The sequence below is a fragment of the Eschrichtius robustus genome, chromosome 3, assembly GCF_028021215.1.
Source record: "Eschrichtius robustus isolate mEscRob2 chromosome 3, mEscRob2.pri, whole genome shotgun sequence".
Classification (NCBI taxonomy): domain Eukaryota; kingdom Metazoa; phylum Chordata; class Mammalia; order Artiodactyla; family Eschrichtiidae; genus Eschrichtius; species Eschrichtius robustus.
In genome coordinates, this window is record NC_090826.1 from 14,605,606 (window position 1) to 14,625,530 (window position 19,925).

Consider the following 19,925-nt stretch of genomic DNA (forward strand, 5'->3'; position numbering starts at 1 on the left):
CTGGAGGTCACTCATCACCCAGGGAAGACCCCTGGCTCCCTCGGCCCTCAGCCCCCTCCCCCTACAGCGGCAGATGCCCTGTCCCATGGCCAGCTGGGCTGCCCCAGGCTCCGATCCTGCCCTGCTACAGTCTGGAGGAGTGCGAGGGGCCTGCCAGGTAGGGCAACAGGCCAAGGACTTGCTCCGTTCTCTCTCGTGGTCTCATCAGGGCCTCCTCTTACTCCTGGGGCCTGGTGCTCCTGAACACGCTGTCCAGAGCCTCCAGCCCTTGAGGTCTGGGTCTGACCTTGCCCTTGCCAGGCCAGAACTGCAGCCAGAGACAGACACCTGCCGCTGGCATCCCAGCTGCCAACTGCCCTCATCACCACGTGACGCCAGCGCCTTGACGCCGTGGCCTCTCGCTGGCCCTCCCTGATGCCAAGTCTCTGCCTGGCTTTCCATCCACGATGCCTCCAATTTCCCTGACTCAGCCTTCCAGAACCCCCTCCCCCTCCCTAAATCAGGGTAGCCTCACAAGGGGCATGTGCGGGCATGTCCCAGCCCTGGACAAAGCAGCTCTCATTAGGCTCAAGTTAACCCCGGCACGCCTGGCCCAGTCAAAGACACGTGCCCGGGGACGCCCTCAGTGCCAGCCGCCCCCCAGACGCCCCCACCCTCCATGGCCCGAGAGGGGAGCAGTGACTGACCTCTACCCCCATGTCAGCAACTAACCAGACAAGACAGGGTAGCACCCCAACCCCAAAGTCGCCAGGGACTCACCTTGTCTGCATAGCAGAACTTGGCCACCTTGTGTCCATGGTTAAAGGGCTGAAAGAAGAGAGAAGAGTGAGGCCGCTGTCCAGGAGGGAGGTGCCAGGGCAGGTGGGGATGGAGCCGGGCTCAGAGCTGGCATTCCAGGCCACTCGCTCTCTGCCCTCCAATCCCCATGATGCCTTCTCCAATCGCCCGGGCCCACGATGACCTCTCCACCTTGAGAGTTACGGGGGCACCTGCTGTTTGATGAGCTCTGGAAGGTTCACAGTGCAGGAGAAAGGTATGAACAGAACAGTCTTTGAGGGAAAGCATGGACGTTTTGGTCAGACACAGGTTCGAATCCCGGCTCTGCCCCCTCCTTACTAGCTGTGCAGCTTTCTGTAAACTGACTTTCCTTCTCCAAGTCTCCCCATCAGGGAAAGCATGGAGAGGAGGACCAAATGGGGTCACAGGTGAAAAGTTCCCCAACATAGATCCTGCCCTTACACCTGGGTCTGGCGTGAGGCTCGGGGGTGGGCTGTCACCACGGGAGGCCCTAGGCGATGCACTGCGTCGTGAAACACTCAGGATTTCTGCCACCCCCCAAGGCCCTAAAGGAACAGAGCAACTGCTTCTCGAGCCTCTTGCTTGGGACCCAGATTAACTTGTCTAAAAGGGATGAAGCCCAACAGACGTTTACAAACAGAACCCGGCAGTGCTGAACGTCAGCCTGGGCGACAAGGTGGGGGGAACACCACTTCTTTCCCGACCTATTTTTTACACCATAATTATCAGCACTTTCGCCACCTGTAAGTCTTCCAATGGAACGTTTAGGGGCTTCCTATCTAATGAGGCAGCCGCTAGTCACACATGCCTACTGGAGCTTCAACTCACGTGGCACAAGCCAGGTTTCATGTGCTCAATAACCACGTGGGGCTGGTGGCTGCCGAAGAGGACAGAGCAGATTCAGAACATTTCCACCATCATCTCAGAAAGTTCTACTGGGCAGCACTGGTCTGGTCTGAGTGTAAAGTGGCCCCCCCTGGCATGGTCACCTGTATCCTGTCTATACCTGAGATTGGCCTGTGACCCTTAGGGGCCGAGAAGCTGGGGACCCGGGCGCTTCGATTCAGCACATCCAATCCCAGTGGACTGCGGACACCCCAAGTCAGCAATACATCCCGGTAACAGAGCTCCTGCCCTCACGCCGCCACGGCCCCAAATGCCAGGGCTCCAAGGATGACACGTGGCCAGGTCAGTGAGGTGGTATGGGAAATGAAAACCAGAAGTGCCCACCAGGGGGTTATCAAAATCCCAGTGTCTGGAAAAATATTCAGGTGCTGCAGTGGCCATGGAGGCCGGGGGAGCTGCAGGTGAGGTCGGGCTCTGGGCGGTTACGGAGACCAGGTGAGCGAGGCCATGGGAGCCGCTCTGGGCTGACACCTGGCACACACCTGTGCAGACCTGCAGAGCCTGCAGAACCCAGGCTGTGCTGACACTCCAGGTGTGGGCCCTCCGGTTGCTGATCCAGCCGCAGGGGCTCTAGGATGCCTCTGTGGGTGACCTGTGCCCCAGGCCATCTTCGGAACCCTCAGAGTAGGGGCCCTGGGCCCGCCCCCTTAACCCTGCACGTGCTGCTCAGGGCTCCATCTGGACAGATGTGTGCTCAGCCCATTTGCAAAAGGGCTAGCCCTTCACTCCCCTAAATCAGGGACCTGTGAGTTTCCTGATCCGTCCAAAGCACATGCCAGGTCCTGGCTTCATAAACTCTAAGCAGGTGGGTTTCTTAGGCCAATGTCATCATGGGGCTTGGAGCCCAGCTTCCCACCCTAGCCCACCATTAGCCCCTAAACCGCCTTGTAGAGAAATCCATCAGGAATAACGGAAGATGTTGTGTGGACCCCTCAGGATCTTTCTTGCCTGTGGACAGGACTCAGTGATATCACAAAACCCCACATGGCACCTGCGTGAGAACCAGGGTGGGTTAGCAGAAAGTCTCTTGACAAGGTAGTGAACAACTTCCAGTGGTTAAAAACAGTTCTGCCTCTCCCTTCTTTTAACTAGCTCTTTTTTACATGAACTAGCTGCAGGCCCCTGGTTAAGGAACAGTGATAGTTACTGTCAAAGCTAACATTAATTTCCTGTGTGCAGGCACCAAGTGTTTGACACGGATTAATCCGTTGAACCCTGACAACATCCCTCCACGGCATGACTGTTACCCCATTGTACATGTGAGAAAGCTGAGGCACAGAGAGGTCAAGCAGCTCAAAGATACATAACCAGCAAGTGGGCAGAAAGGGGCCTCCTCATGGTGACTAGGGTGGGATGCAGCTGGGTCTTAGGAAGATTCGAGAGGCCCAGCCTGAAAACCCTGCGGCTCCTTCTCCTTTGCCTCTGCTCCTCTGAGAGTTGGTGTCCTGCATCTTTCAACAGACCCGCTTCCTTAGTTTATCTCGTCCTCTGTGGGGTGGTGTTCGATGCCCTCCCCACAGCTCCCAGCCCCGCAAAGAAAGATGCTTGTTGCCGGTTCCAAGTTCCAGGGCAGGTAATTCCGACTGGCCCAGCTGGGGTCAGGTGCCCATCCCTGGACCCAGCATCCCTCAGTGAGCAGCACTACACGATTTCAAAGGCTGCCCTGGCTCACCGCGTGGGGGCGGGCGAGGGGCTCATCAATTTGAGCAGACACCGCCCCCCCCCCAGACGCCCACTGCGCCTCTCCACCTCGCATGGAATCCTCAGTGCTTTGTTCCAAGGTGTTCCCACGGCTTCGTACACGACGCCTTCCCCGGCCTCCCAGGCCCCCCACCTGCTGTGGACTCCTCATCGTGGCCCTCCACCCACCTTCCCATCCCAGCTCCCTGGCTGCCCACGGGCACCTGGCCCTCCAAACATCTATGTCCGGACTCACTTCTTCTGCCAAGCCCACACTCCTAATCCCTCCTCTATCCTGATATCAGAAAGCATTCCAGCGAGCAATGGGCTTTTTCGGAAAGTCTCACCCTCCTTAACCCCCTCCAATGGCTCCCTGGGCTCTTGGAAGAGGCTCTTAACCACAGCCAACAAGAACCACACGTGGGACTTCCCTGGTGGCGCAGTGATTAAGAATCCGCCTGCCAATGCCGGGGACATGGGTTCGGGCCCTGGTCCGGGAAGATCCCACATGCCGCAGAGCAACTAAGCCCGTGTGCCACAACTACTGAGCCTGCGTGCTGCAACTACTGAAGCCCGCGAGCCTAGAGCCCGTGCTCTGCAACGAGAAGCCATTGCAGTGAGAAGCCCATGCACTGCAACAAAGAGTAGCCCCCGCTCTCCGCAACCAGAGAAAGTCCGCGTGCAGCAACGAGACCCCGCAGCCAAAAATAAATAAACAAACGAACACATAAATAAATAACCACACCCGAATCCTCTGGCCCCACTGGCTTCCTCTCTGTTCTGCAGCTCACCCAGCCCCCTCCTGACTCTGCACCCGCAGACCCCTCTGCTGGCGATGAGTCCCCAGCCCATCTTCATCCCTGGGGTTCAACTCAGATGTCACCTCCTCAGAGAGGCCTGTGGACCACCTCACCTTACGTGGCCTCACATCTCCAGCCCATCACCTGTGCCTTCCACAGCCCCTCTCACCATCTGGAATTCTGTTTGTTTCTTTGCTGACATGTACACCAATCTCACTCTCCCCTAGGTCAGCACCGTGAGGGCAGAGCCATGTGCCATTTTCACCGCTGTGTCCCAGCATCCAGCCCTAGGTCTGGGGCCGAGGAGGCTTGGATGGATGAATGGATGGATGGGTGGGTTTTACTACCATGATTTACAAGTACCCCTCCTAGAAAGAGCTAAAGTCATCCTTTTAGAAACTGTTTTCCAACTTTAAACAGGTTTCTAGCTAATAATGCCATAGAGTAAACCACTTCGTTTACATACCGTGGCATTTATTTTGCAACTGGTTGCATTTGCACAAAGCTGGAAACTCCATATGTATCCATAACATCAAAACGTATATATATGTGTACACACACAAAGACACACATACACTTCCCTTTTGTTCATAGCCAAGGAGCATATTTGCTTTAAGCCTTTCTGGGCTAAAATTGTCATGGCCATAACAAGGGATAAAAAGGGATGGGGTGGTGCCTCTGCCTGGGGCTGGAGCAGACCCAGGGGTTCACCCTCAGGCCACCTCGTGGGGAAGCACCGCAGACTTCCATTCAGCCGTGAGTCCTGGTCAAGATCCCCAACTGTCACCAAAGAATGTCACTCTCACTCTTGAACAGACGGACAGTTGAGGCACTGGTATGGGTGCCATTTCTCAACTGTCAAGTCAGACTAGATGCCTCCCAGGGACTTGCTAGGAAAGGCAGGCAGTCTTATCACTGTCTCATTATCTAGCAAAATCCCCACTGAGAGAAAGACTTAAGGAGAATGCAGGAGGAACAGGCAGACCAGCTACTGCTCTGGCCGGGGCTCTGAGAGGCCTGCCAGGGCCAAGGAGGCAAGAGGGATGAGTGGAGAGGGCTGGGCTGGGGACTGGAGCCGCTAGAGGGTCACCCCACATGGGGGCTCACAGGAAGGCCACTTGTGTGGCCACATCTTCCTTCTCTCAAGAGAAGCCAGACATTTGAATTTGTACATGAAATCGACCCATGTTTAGGTTTTGGAAACAAAGCTACCAGCTATCGATTTGCAGCCTGAGCTCTGGATGGAAAACCCACCCCAGCAGTGGACATGGGGCCTGCAGGGCGACCTCTGGGCATCCTCAGGCACTGGGCTTTGATGACATCCTCGGCCCACACGACAGTGTGTGAGAAGCAGCCCCATGAAACATCCGTGCATGAGATGTGTGACTCTTGTGGGGACTTGTCACATCACTGTGTCCTTCTGACACTTTCAGGAGAAATTCCTCTCTGGGCCCAGTATCAGAAATGGCTGTGCTTCTCCTACCACACAGTGGGGGATTTATTTCAGGAACACTCTGACTAGGGCAAGTGATGTGTTCTCCTCTCTGCTGCAGACCAGGAGGCCTAAAGGCAAGTCTGTGGCCATCTCCAGCCAGCGCCTAGGGCCTCAGGATTTTGTGACCAGCAGGTCACAGCAAGAATATTATCTTGCTGCCATATGCTAATTAACACTCTGCTTTGAAATCCCCTTTAGAAATAGTCAGGGTGTGAATGAATTCATTTGAATCAAAATCAAGGGGATATGGTTCTGGGGAAACTGGATCCATCATCCCTGTTCCGTATCTAACTGTGCCACCCCAGGAGGGTCATTGATTGTCTCTGAGTTCTCCCCTGATCTGTAAAATGGGCAGCTAACCTCCTGCTCTTCCAGCCTCCAAGGGGGGTGGCAGGGGCTGAGGGAGGAGCTTATGCAGAGGGGACAGGGTCTCAACAGATGCCTCTGTGGATGGAGTCTGGGCTCCAACAGGAGGGCTTCTAGGAGGAGGTGACACCTGGCCACGCCCTGGGTGCTTACCTCTGCTGAGCTCATTGTCAGCTAGACCACTGGTTCCCAAATACAGACCAGGACTTTGGTGACTGTCTTTCTTTGGAAGGATTATCTTTTTTTTTTTTTTTTTTTTAAGTATAGTTGATTTACAATATTGTGTTAGTTTCAGGTGTACAGCAAAGTGATTCAGTTATACATATTTTTTTTTCAAGTTATTTTCCATTACAGGCTATTACAAGATATCGAATATTGTTCCCTGTGTTAGACAGTGAATCCTTGCTGCTTATCTACTGTATATATAGTAGTGTGTATCTGTTAACGGAAAGATTCTCCTTGATTCTGACATTCTATCCTTGCTTCCTACTCCCTAGGCTGGTGAGTGGGTCAACTTTTCCAAAGCGATGGCAAAGCTGGGGGCAGCTGCTGTTTTTAACTTCTTCTTGGCAGGCGCGATGTTGGCACCTTCTACGAGAGTCCCCTAAGACTGCCTTTGGAAGTTTTATACCGGTGCACAGAATTCAAAATCTTGCAGGGACTCTAAGTCCTTTTGGAGGCAGAGACCCCATGTTGCATGCTTATGTGCTGCCCGAGAGACAGACCCCAGATTCAGGGGAGAGGCTGAGCCCTGCCCGCCCACTGGACTTACCGACACCTGGTACTGCACGTCTGAAGTCCACACCTCCTCGTCCCCCACCACGCACGGGATGGCTTCCGTCCGGCCCTTCAGCTCCTTCAAGGCCTGGGGAGAGGACGAGAGGTCAGATGAGCACTTCCTTCCCCTCTACTTCCCGCCTAAAACCCCGATGCAGTCTGCCAACGCGGACACCCAGGAAGGAACAGAAATGAGGAGGGGGCCGGGCGGGGTCTGTGGTCAGAGCCGCTGTGCTTCCTCCCCAGGGGCAGGGGCAGACTCAGCTCCCACACTGTCACTTCCTGTCCTGCAGGAACGTTAAGGCCAGTGTTGCCAGGTCTTCCCATTAGAGATAAGATTTAAAAACCTGTGTCTGAAATTTATGTGAAATCTCACAATTTTAGAACACTGGCAATTAATGGGAGAATTCTTTTTCTTCTTTTTTGGCCGCACCTTGCGGCTTTGCGGCTTGCGGGATCTTAGTTCCCCGACCAGGGACTGAACCTGCGCCCTCGGCAGTGAAGGCGCAGATTCCTAACCACTGGACTGCCAGGGAATTCCCGGGAGAATGTGTTTAAGCATAAAATATAATATCTGTGGACTTATGACCCCTGACCTGGCACCCCAAAGAGACCCAGGTTGCCACCCTGCTGCTCCCAGGTCCCCCACCCCCCTCCAGATGCACAGCTCTCCCCAGACTCCCAGTTTCCTCCCGGGGCTGGGAGCAGAGGCAGGAAGGCGTGGGTGGCTGTCGGCACAGAGAGGTATCATGGGGGCTGCTGAAGGCCATCTCTTCCCCAGGCCCTACACCACTGGGTGCCCCCCACCCTCCCATTACCTTCTGCAGTGCATCTCGCTCAGGGCTGCCCTGCGTGAATGCCAAGATGGGCTCGTTGGCCACCTTCAGGGAGGAGACGTGCTTCCAACACAGCCTGGGGAGCGAGGGTGGGGAACAGAGGTGGACAGGTCAGCAGCGGCCACCACCAGCCCCAGCCCTTCTATCTCCGACAGGGGGTCCTAGGTTGGCCCAGCATCTTGAAATCCAGGGCAACTACAGAACTGGGAGACGAGAACCAGCCTTGGGATCCAAAACCCAAGTTCAAGTCCAGATCCTGCCACTTTGTGTCCTCGGGCATGTGACCTGCCTCCTCCGAGCCTATTTCTCCACCTATCAAGTGAGAATAATCATAGAAACTCACATGGTTGCCTGAAGTTTTTTTGCTTTCTTTGGTTTTGTTTTGTTTCCCGGCCGCACTGCACGTCACATGGGATCTTAGTTCTGCGACCAGGGGTCGAACCAGTGCCCCCTGCAATGGAAGCGCAGAGTCCTAACCACTGGAACACCAGAGAAGTCCCTGGTTGCCTGAAGTTTAAATTCATAGGTGCAAAACCATGGCTTAGTGTTTTGCACATAGAGAAGGCTTATTCTCCCTTTATTTCCCCACAATGCAGACTTTCTTCCAAACAGACCCGAGTTACTTCTTTCTCTAAGCAGCAGAGTCAGAGCATTCCAGAGCTCAGTCTCATCAGAATGTGAAACAGCTGAGACTCCCCTGGCACAAAGAGCTGAGCTCCGGGTGGGCAAGAAGGGCCACGAGGTGGGCCGTGAACTTGGAGGAGTGCTCTGAGCTCGGTTTACAGACACAGGGAGAGCTGCTGTTGGGGTATGGGGTCCGACTCCTGGGTACTGCGCTCCAAGAACTCCTTGTTCTGCAGACCCCATTCAATCTTAACCTGTATGACCTCACTGATTAGTGCCCACCAGTGGCCTCCACCCCTAACGTGTCTGGGGGTCCCAAGGTGGGAGGACAGGTGGGTAAGAGTCAGTCATTCCACTCATGGACGTAGAGAACAGACTTGTGGTTGCCAAGGGGAAGGGGGTTGGGGGAGGGATGTAGTGGGAGGTTGGGATTCGCAGATGTGAGCTACCGTATGGTTATACAGATAAACAACAGCAAGGTCCTACTGTAGAGCACAGGGTACTATATTCAATATCCTGTGATAAACCATAATGGAAAAGAATATTTAAAAAAAGAATGTATATATATGTATAACTGAATCACTCTGCTGTACAGCAGAAATTAACACAACATTGTAAATCAACTATACCTCAATTAAAAAATTTTTTTGTTAATGAAGAATTATTGTTCACAAGTGATCCCAAATAAGCCACACAATATTCTATTGTCTTAATACTGGTGAAAATGGTATATAAACAAAATAACATATACTTAAATGAAAACAGTTGTAAATACAGCCTTAAAATTTTTCAAAAACAAAACAAAACAAAAAGAGTCAGTCATTCCAGAACTGGAGGAACCCCAGTGGTGGGACTTCCCCTCCAGGCCTCAGTTTCCCCATCTGTAAATGAGGAAAATAATGAGGACAAAGCCCACCTAGGGCATAGGGGGCACATCAGATTTGATAACGCCATCGTGGCATCCGAAGGGCCTCGCCAGTGGCACCGTGATAGAAATAAGGTAATTTTGATCCTAAAAGTAAAAAGACTAGGTCAAGATCAAGATCAAGAGAAACCTGGATGTGAATCCAGAAAAACCCAGATCTATCTCCCCCTGGTGTCAACACCCCACGGGCAGCACCCATGGGGGGTCGAGTCAGATAACTGGTTGCCGAGGTAGGGAGGACACACACCTGGGGGACCATAGGACCTCCAGGGATGAAGGTGTTGGAAAGAACCTGTCATAGGATTTGGGTTATAGTAGGGTAATTTGGGGAGGGTTAAGGAAGCTGGGGCTGGCTCTGGATCAGGAAGCTCGGCAATTCTACGGTGGGGTGAAAGAGTGGCAGTTCCTCATTTGGCGAGAGGAGGGGACGCCTGGTACTTTGGGGGTGGCATGGTGACCTCTGTGCTTAGACAAAACTAAAAAGAGGGCCTGTTCTGTCCATTTCATCATGGCCTCCGGTGACCTTGTCTGAGGCTGGGTGTCTGCGAGGTTGCTTATGCCCAAGAGATCCAAACAGAACGGCTACGAGTACTGGGCACTTTTTTTTCTTTCTCACTGAGACCGGGTCTGGGGGCTCAAAGACCCAGCCTGGGAGGCCAGGAGGAAGGACACAAAAGCGGGGGCCGTGAGGGCGGGTCCTTCATTGATTCTACAAGGTTACTGGGCACCCGCTCCGTCTCTGGAGACACAGCGGTGACCAAGACAGCAAGGCCTGTGGTTGCATGCAGCTGACCTCCAGTGGGGGACGCAGGTAAGAAAGGAACACAGCGGTGACAAAGGGGATAGGAAAATGAGGAACGGGAAGGGCAGGACTGCTTCAGCGGGGGTGGTCAGGGAGGGCCTCTCGGAGGAGATGACCTCTGCCAGAGACCTGAAGGAGGTCTGAGAAGAGCTGGGAAGAGCGTTCCAGACAGAGGGACAAGCAAGGGGAAAGGCCCAGAGCAGGAAGCCTGAGTCAGGAAGAGCAGAAAGGGGCCTGTGCAGTGGAAGGGGAGGGAACGGACGGGGGAGGGAGCAGGGCCGGTTGCCCAGGAGGGCAAAGTGAGCCCTGGGGCTTTCTCCTGCTCCTCCCTCCAGGTCCACCCCAGCCCTACCCACCACACCCAAGGAAGCCAGCAAGCCTCAGGCCCCACCCTTCCCCAAACAGAGGAAGAAATGCGAGGCTCCTTCGCCCTCTGTGCAGCTGTGTGACCTTCAGCTGGATTCCTCGGTATAACACGGAGACACCTATCTCCTGGGGTTATTCTGGAGATCTGAAGAAATAATAACGCAAAGCTACACGTGTGCCCAAAAACTGAAAATCCACACGGCCCCCTTCCACCTACTGCGGTGGGGAAGAATGGAGAGGCCAGAAAATTTCAGTGGCCACAGGTCTCAACAGCCCGGCAGGAAAGGGGAGGGCGGCGTCTACTCCTCCACCCCCTACCATCTGGAAGGTTCCAGATGCCTCTCTCTCTGCCTCAGTAGCAGCACACCACCACAAAGCAGTGAATCACATATCACCTGGTCCTCTTCAAGCCAAGAGAGAGCCGCTCCGTGCTGGGCTGGGAGCCAGAAGCGGGGCGGCCCAAGCCCTCTCTTGACCCCATGTCCTGGCGGGTGTGAAAAGCAAAGGCTCTGGAAGCAGACAGAGCCCGGACGGACCTCCACACCTGCTTGAGACCTCAGCACATTATTACAAACTCCACAGGCCTCTGTTTCCTCACCTGAAGAATGGGTGACACCATGTGCCTCACAGGGTCATTGTAAGGATGACAAGCCTTGCCTCTCCTCACCCTTCCTGCTCTTAGCTTTTCCTAAGAAACTGTAAAGGTCTTCCAGAATGTTTACTCCACCAGGCCAGGCTTTCAAAGGCAAACTGGTTCCCAGACACCCCCGAGGATCAGGGGCTGGTCTGGGGGCTCAGCAAACACTGCTGGAATAGACGTAGCCCCATGTCCCACCAGGGCAGAAGTTCAAAAGGTAGCAGCTACCAGCCCTCCTCTCCCTGTTCCCTCCCAAGCAACGTCAGAAACAGAAATCCTACAGGTCTGCCCCTACCTTCCCCAGGGCAGAGGTCCACTGTGACCTCAGGATCACATGCCCCTGTGGCTTTCTCTCTGCCTGGAAAGTCTCCAGGCCCTGGCCCCACTGTCCACCAGTCCGAACGTAGCTTAGGGAACAGAGACTAGTTCAAAGATCAGCCTGAGTCAACTAGAGCCAAAAATAATCCAAGGATGCCTGACAAACTTTCTTTTTTTTTTTTTTTTTTTGGCTCATGTGCCCTTTGGGATAACATGAGCACCCTTTCACTGGCTCAGGGAAAGGCAGCGTGAACCACTCGCAGGACTTGGGGCCTCTACAAGGATCTGCGAGGCCCTTCTAGGCAGGACTGTATTCCCATTCATTCATTCAGTCAGTCAGTCAGCACATATCTATCCCACATGGCAAGGATGCAGAGATAGCTCAGATGAGGTCAAACGGCTCACCCAAACCGTGTGTTCATCACACCTGGCAGGTGCCTGGCTCTGGGACACAGAGGTGAATCCAACCCAACCTTCTTAGGGCAGCTCTCAGCCCTCCCGCTTCAGGAAAGAAGCATAAGGCAGAGTCTGAAGTTGACTCAGTTTCCCCGAACAACCCGGGGTGCCCCTTCTGCGCACCTGGGGACTTCACGGCCTGGGCCTGAGACCCCAGCTGCCCCTCCCCACTCTCGGCAGGTACCAGGATCTGAGCTAAAAAGGCTGCAACACCAAAACATAGCCTGCAACGTGTGAAATTTACAGAGCCTGCAAGCTCTGAAATTTACAAAGGGGAAAACTGAGGGGGCTGCTGCCCGGGGCTGAGCTGCCAGGGGCTGAGCTCCCAGGCCGCCCCTCCGCCTCCACCCTGGTGCAAGGCACCATCAGCTTTTGCCTGGACAACTACAACAGTCATTCTGGCTCCACTGACTCCAAGCTCCTCTCAAAACTGCTGGAATAAACTTAGTCCTGTGTCCCACCCAGGGCAGAAGCTTAAAAGGTAGCAGCTACTGGTTTTCATAGTCTTAACATGAAAATATGATCAACACAGAGAGACGGAGGGTAAGTGCTCGGCTCATAACTTACTGGCTTCCCATTTCTTCTACAATAAAGAATCAGAATCCTGGGACTTCCTGGCGGTCCCGTGGTTAGGACCCCGCACTTCCACTGCAGGGGGCACAGGTTCAACCCCTGGGTCGGGGAACTAAGATCCTGCATGCCACGTGGCGCAGCCAAAAAAAGAAAAGAATCAGAATCCTTACTGAGGCCTCCAGACTCATTTCCCATCACCCCCCACCCCCTCCCACCTCATCTGCTGCAATCCTGCCACCCTGGTCTCCCCACTCCACCCCACCCCCATCTCCCTCTGCAGGGGATACCAGCCTTGCCCTGCCTGGATGGGATCCCTATCAGATCATCTCACAGGTGACAACCCTCATTACAGAGCTCTGATTGTCTGTGCTCCCACACTGCCCAGACCACAGTAAGCATCTGAGAAATACCTTTAAAACAATAACACACAAGTGGACACCAGGCCCCCGGGACGGACGGGACTCCCAGGCCAATGTTCTTTTGCTGGATGCAGGTCCCCAGCGGCTGGGGTCAGGGCAGCCAAGGCCAAGGAGAGGACTAGAAAGGAAATTGCCTTTGCTTGTTCAGCAGCTTCCGGGCTTTTCGGCTGTTATCTGGGACCTGATAAAACCAATCCTCCTTATCACTGAGATAAGGGACCAGTGATGGAGGTGAGCTGAGAGAAAGTACAGAGCCCAGGGCAGGGTCAGAAGGGAGGGGCCTGAAGCCCAGTTCAAAGAACTTTTCTGAAGCATTTACCGCATGCCTGGCATAGTGCTAAGCGATGACCTCATTGAATCCACCCTACAAATATATTACCCTGCAAACTCTTATTACCTCTATTGTACAGCGAGGAAGCTGAGGTTCAGAGATTAAGGGCTCATGGTCACAGCTGGTGGAGTGACGGTGCAGGATCTGAACCCAGGTTTCCTCACCTGGGAGACACGCTTTGGCAGAAACATGGGGAGCATCTCAGACACCTTTGGCCAGCTGACTGGGACAGGTTCATCCTCCTCACCGCCCAGCTGGCACCTCCTCTCTTCCCACCTGAGCAAAGAGGCCACCCTGAGGTGGGAAGTGAAGCTCAGGGCTTTCACTGCATAACAATGCCCGCTAGTTGGGGAGGGGATCAAAATAATGCTTGAAGCAACACTTACTAAGTTTTCTAGGTGCTGGCCACTCTTCAAAGTGGTTTTCGTGTATGAATTCGTTTACTCTCCAAGACAATTCCACAAGGTAGCGACTATTATCTTTCTTTTCCACGTGGGAACAAGAGGCAGCACAGAGAGGTCAAGCAACCTGCCCAGGGCCACACCGCTGCTAAGAGGTAGAGCCAGGATCCACCCCAGGCTGTCCTGTGTGCCATTCCAACAGCAACTGTTCAGCACCTGCTGTGTGCCGAGCCAGGTGCTGGGCCCCAGAAGCCAAGTTCCCCAGGGTCCATGTGCTGGTGCTGACTGCTGCCTGAGTGGGGATTTTGACACCTTTAGAAGCAAGTATTATGATCATTGTAGGTTCTACTTATTCTTTTACTCTATTCACAGGGCGCACACTGAGTCCCAGGCCCCCACCAAGCCACTTGTCACATCATCTCTAATCCTTGTGCTACATGCCTGTTAATAGGATTATTCCCGTTTTACAGATAGGGCACTGAAGGGCCAAAGGAGAGCTGCCTTGGCAAGGCCACAAAGTGCTGGGTGAGCATGGGTTCACCAGGGGAGGACATTCTAGGCAAGAGGCACTGCCCTGGCCACCGCTTGGAGGAGTGAAAGGGCAGAGTATGTCCAGGGAATGGTGGGAGGTACCAGGCCCCAGCCCAGCACAGCCTCTGCCCATCCCAGGGGCGGGCAGGCTGGGACAAGCACTGGGGGGTTTTGAAATTGGGAAAATTAGACAGGCTGGTGGGCTGAGAGGGGTCCAAAGTTACCAGGATTTCTGCAGGGGAATTCCAGCCCGCAAGCCCCCTGACACTGGGGGGTGGGGCTGAACTGGAGTCACCTCTGGACCCCAGCACCCAGCGAGGTCTGATACAAGAGTATGTAAGGGACAAAAATTAACATTGATTGTAAGCTTCCTATGAGCCTGGGTTAGTTCTTTTATTTATTAAATTTATATATAAATGTGTATTGTGGCTCTTTCCAAAGAGAATTTGCAGAGGACACCCATGACAAAGTTAATGAAATAGAAAAAAGGGCAGGCAGGTCAGGGCCAAAGGAGACAAAAGGCAATCAATTGGGAGGTCTGGTGTTTACAGCTTAAGGCCTTGGACAAGTTTTCCTTAACTTCCACAGGCCTCAGCTGTTTAATCCGTGAAGTGGGTATAGTAACACCCACAGCATAGGTTGCTGAGGAGCTAAGTAACATCATCCACATAAAAGGTAAATGGTAGCCCGTAGTGACCATCCCCGGGCCATCCGTAAAGGCCAGGTGTTTGTCGTGATTGTCTCCCAGACTGGTTGTGATAAATCTCTGTTGGCAAGGAAGGAATCACGTAATCGTTCTTTCATTCACCAAATGTTTGCTGAGGGCTTCCCAGGTGGCAGTCACAGTTCTAGGCCCTGGGGACATATAATATGGTAGAGAAGTCTCAAGTGAAAAAGCAAGCTACAAAAATGGATTTGCAGGGGAGCCCATTTTTATGTTGTTTTTCTAAAGCATATATGTTCCTAGAATATTAAAAGGCTAGTAATCAAAGTGACAGCAGTGGTTCCCTCTGTGTGGTGAGCTGCCAGGAGATTTTTTGTAACCCTTTTTTGCTTTATCTGTACTTTGTACAATGGACACCTACTAATTAAATAAAAAGAAAATGCACAATCAAGAGTATGTTTAAAAATTGGTTGAGATTCCTGGCACTCCAGGCAGAAAGGGAAACACTACAGAACATCACCCATGGCAGTTCCCCAAGAGATGGTTTTTCTCAGCACTAGAGCTTCACGTACAGGACACTGAGAGATATCACTGAAAACGTCCTAAAGCTGTTTCTCCATAAATGCAGACATGGCGTGCCACAGGAGTGTTCTAAATATGTGTCGACTAAATGAACAAGTGACCAAACACCAAAACTGTTCTCCTAGAACCATGGCTCTCAACCAGGAGTGATTTTGCCCCCCAGGTGACATTTGGCAATGTCTGCAGACATTATTTTGTTGTCACGACTGGGGGATACTATGGCATCTGGTGGGTGGAGGCCAGGGATGTTGCTAAACATCCTGCAATGCATAGGACGGTGCCCCACAGCAAAGGGTTATCAGACTCAAATGTTAATACTGCCGAGGTTGGAAACCCGGTCTGGGGCAGCGGGGCAGCTGCTGTATCCAAGGAAATAACCTGAACCGGCAGATCTGGTTGGAAAACGCTTTCTCTGATTGCAAAATGCTTTTTCTCCACTCAGGAGGCTTTGTAATTAAGAGCATGAGTCTGGAGTCTGACTGCGATTTTAGCCTCACATTTGTCTTAACAGACAGATAAGTTTCCCATCTGTAAAATGGTAATAATACAGGGCTTATCTGCACAATCAGGCCTATGGTACTTGATTGCTTGATAACTATTGCTGTTATGAGCTTTTATTTTTTTTTTTCAGAATAGGGATTTCTTTCTACCAGATATTAGAGGGTTTGTTTGTTTTTTTAATGTTTAAGGCTTTCTTCCTCATTACACTGAAAACTCTTGGAAGGCTCCCATCCACGTGTAAATCCCCTGGGTACCCCCCCTCCTGCAGTGTTTAGCAAAGCACATGCACACGGTAGGTACTCAGTAAACAGGTGAATCTATGTGGCTTCCATCTAGGGTCTGAGAGGGATGGTCTCATAGTGCAGGGAGAGGCCTGCAAATGGGACCACGCTGAGGGTGTAGTGAGCGTGGCCCCCGTCCTCAGTTTGGAAAAAGAGCCCTTCTTGTCCATGTCCTCTTCCTTATCCCACCCCGCCACAGAGAATACACAGCAGCACTGGGACTCATCCGTGCCCAGGGCACCCCTGCACCATCCCTTAGGACACTGATTAACTCAGAAAGGGCATAGCTCAGCAGGCGAGACGTAACTGGTGAGTCCTAGAGGTCAGGCAAACACTGGGGGCAGGAGCTGCCCAGCTCTGAAAGGGAGGTGGACAGAAACACGGGTCCATAGGGGTGCAGCCTCTCCAGACTGTGAGCCCCTCTGGGGCAGGATCTGTGTGCTACCTACCTTCTCCACCAAGCCCAGAGGCAGAAAGGGGCTCTGAGAACATTTGTCGCTGAGTGGGCAAGGGTCCAGGAACCCAACTCCACAGTGCGGGGGTTTGCAAATCTATGTTTGCAGGGCAGCTCCACTCTGAAACTGCACCTTGGTTTCTTCATCTGTAATTTGGAATAACAGCTACCCACAGGAGAAGTTTAAATAAGAGTGATAATGACGGTCATGATTAATAGCAACTGGGCACTGCCTATGCGCCAGGCACTGTTCAATGCACTTTACATGTAGCAACTTATTTATTAATCATCACAATAAGGCACATACCCCAAGTGCGTAGCACAGGTTTGGCACGTTCAACGCACTCCATAAGTATTATTATTCCACCTATCAGAAGAAAGGAGTCCTTTTTTCTGCCCAACACTTAACTTGAAAAAAGGGGAAGGAGAAAAGAGAGAAATAGAAATGCCGGTGGACAGAAGAGAGGGAAGACCCAGGTAGGGTTCTGAATGTGAGACCGAGGGTGGGGAGGTGAGAAGCGGGGTGTGCTAAAAAGAGGTGCCCTGGGAGGAAGGCACTGCACTCCGGCGGTGGGCAAATTTCGAAGATCCAGTATCAGGAGAAGGACGAGTGATTAAGCGGCTACTTTCTAAGCGTGGGAGCCAACAGGGCACCGAGGCACCCCACCCCGCTGCAGGATTCGGGAAGGGGGTCCCCCTAGCTGAAGGAAGACCTTTGGAAGACGGGGGAATAGCAATGGGAGGAAGGCCTGCGTGGGGGTCGGACGGCATCAGAGGACGTGACCCCCGGCGGAGCGGAGACCCTGGGAAACCCGGCGAGGGTATGGCAGGGAGGGAGTCCGGCTCGGGGGCGAGGGAGCGCCCAGTGACTCCCGGGATCCCGGGCCAGCAGGCGCCGCAAGGGGCCTCCCCAGGCCCGGTGCTCACTCACCCGGCAGCCCTCCACGGGCGAGCCAGCAGGGCGCCGCGGAGCGCGAGCCGCGGCAGCAGCATCTTGAGCTTTCGGCACTGCAGTTCGCTGGACCGTTCGTCCCCGGAGCGGCTCTACTGCGCTGCCCCGCCCTGAGCGCACCACCTCGGCTGGCGGGGGGAACATGTCACCCCAGCCGTCCTCCAAGCCAGGCTCAACCGAAACGCCTCTGTATTTACCTTCTGCTAATAAGATAAGTCCCTTCTGAGGGCATGATAAAGGACGTTATGTGACATAGGGCAAAATTGCCCAAAAGAGAAGCCTTGAAAGGTACGCACTTCCCCCTCCTCTCTTTATGGTATGACCCAGTCGCCCTCCAAAGGGGGCCGCGGGCAAAAGGGAGTGAGCTCCATCGGCCAATCAGAATGATACATGGAAGCTCCTGGACCAATCAGAGGGGCGGTCATGTAGCCGCCTTCTTAGGCCGGGATAGAGGGGCTGAAGCAGCCAATAAGAGAGCGGGAATGGGACACGTGTGAGGCGGCGCGGAAGGACAGTGGGTCTGCCAGTCAGGTGCAGCTGGAGTTCCAGCCCTACCACTCTCGCTGTCCTTGGCCAGTGGCTGCCAGAATATTCGACCGTGCAGGGCCGCATAGCGGCCAGCCCCCTACCTCAACTCGGGGGCTGCAGCCCCTGGAGTGAGCCTGTTGCCCCTGGCTCTAGCCTCCTGGTTGGGACTCAGCCGCCCTCCACCTCCCGGCCTGGCGCGGGGCCACCCAGCTTCCTGAGGCCTAGCGCTTAGATAAATCAGCCTGCTTCTTTGCAAATTACGATCAATAAAAGATAAAACCGGAGCCAGTCTATGCTCAGGCTTTCCTTCAAAGCCTATGGACGCGGAACCAGTTGCTCCTGTGCTTTATTTTTGTGCCCCGCACCAAAATTTGAATTTTCGGGGAAGTTTTCTGCATGATGAACACGTGAACGTTATTTAAAACTCAGATTCTGAAGTCTTCCAGAGGATGGAATCTTAGAGACCCATTCGATTCCTAAAGTACTGTTATAGCTTTTCTAACGCTCTCTTCTAATATATCTGTTTATATTTCCTCCAGCAGCGTGTACCAAGAACTTGCTTAGGAGTCAGAGTTCAGTTGCTGATCATGGTTTCTCCCCATGACAAGGGCGAAATACGTAATTTTTCCTGGGCTTCAGTTTCCAAGTCTGTAAAGTGGGGGTAATAATACCCACCTTAGAACGCCCTCATTATTTCATGCTACTCCTTTCTCCAGGAGGGCACACTCTTTAAGGCACTTTGGAGAATTTAAACAGAGTGGGGAGTGGGAAAGGAAACTACAGTCGTCCCCCAGTCTTGGTGGGGCATTGGTTCCAGCAGCCCCTGCAGATACCAAATCCACGATGCTCAAGTCACTTACATAAGATGGCACAGTACAGTCAGCCTTCCCTATCCAAGGATGAGAAACTTGCAGATTCGGAGAGCCATTTGTACATTAAGCACAAGTCTTAGAGATGGTAAAAAGTTCATTGGAATTGGTAGTGGCTGTTTTTCTTCATCCTTGAAGAAAACCCTAGTCATGGGCCCAGTTCACACAGGTCAATGTCTCCCTGAATTCAGCCATTAACAGAAAGAAACTAGAATATTGGACAGTGTCAAATCCAGAGCCTAGGAGGTAGCCTTTCAAGGGCACTGTGAGGAGGTTTATGAAATGGGGTCGATGTGATTAACAAGGAGCTCAACTTCAAACCAGGCTATGCCAGTTATTCAGTCTGTGATCTCTCTGGCTCTCTTCCCCTTCTGTAAAATATGTATAATAATTCCTGCTTTAACTACTTCCAAAGATTTTACTGTGAGATGCAAATATAACAGGTGATGTGAAATTTCCCTATTTGATCACTAATCAGCTAATTGTTTTAGTGGTTATGTGGCCCACCGTCCTCTTGCCCCTCCCCATCACCTCTTTATCCTTAATTTTTTTTAATCCTTAATTTAAAAAAAAACAAGGCACCATCAATTCTAAGACATTTCACTTTATTTAAAAGAAGCCAATATACAGGATATAAAGGGCATGATATTTACAACAGTACAGTAAACAGGTTGGTTTCCGGTAGGATCAGTAGTCTTTCAATGAATATAAACCCCCCCTTCCCCTTGACACTAGACCCAGCTGGCAGACAAACAGCAACAGTGGGGTGGGATGGGACTTCAGGATAGAAAGTCTCCCTGGATGGGGCTAAAAATCAGGTAGATGCTAAAATGTCCACGAAGGGGTCTGTGGGTGGGGTTGCCTTTGCCTCATCTCTTTGAGGGCTTGGCAGAGGGAATGGTGAGGGATTTAGCCTGAGACTAACACGCAGCCCACCCTGAGCCTGGAAATCTTCCACTCATGGAAAATTCCCTTCCAGGGAGAATCTGCCTTTACCGACACCCACCTGGCTGCTTCCAGACCCCCCACTCTAGGAGAGTGCCCTTCTAGAAC

The 19,925-nt window shown here is 52.7% G+C and overlaps 1 protein-coding gene across 1 annotated transcript in view; it reads right to left on the reverse strand.

Annotated features, from left to right (window-relative positions):
- The window catches only part of ALDH4A1 (aldehyde dehydrogenase 4 family member A1), a 31,349-nt gene extending 13,788 nt beyond the window's left edge, over positions 1–17,561 (reverse strand). The window contains exons 1-4 of the mRNA XM_068539026.1: positions 17,455–17,561; positions 7,641–7,734; positions 6,818–6,910; positions 760–807 (exon numbers count right to left, since the gene is read on the reverse strand). Coding sequence (XP_068395127.1) covers positions 760–807; positions 6,818–6,910; positions 7,641–7,734; positions 17,455–17,516 — 297 coding nt within the window. The 5' untranslated portion in view covers positions 17,517–17,561. The remainder of the gene's footprint in view (positions 1–759; positions 808–6,817; positions 6,911–7,640; positions 7,735–17,454) is intronic.
- Positions 17,562–19,925: the final 2,364 nt, after the last annotated feature.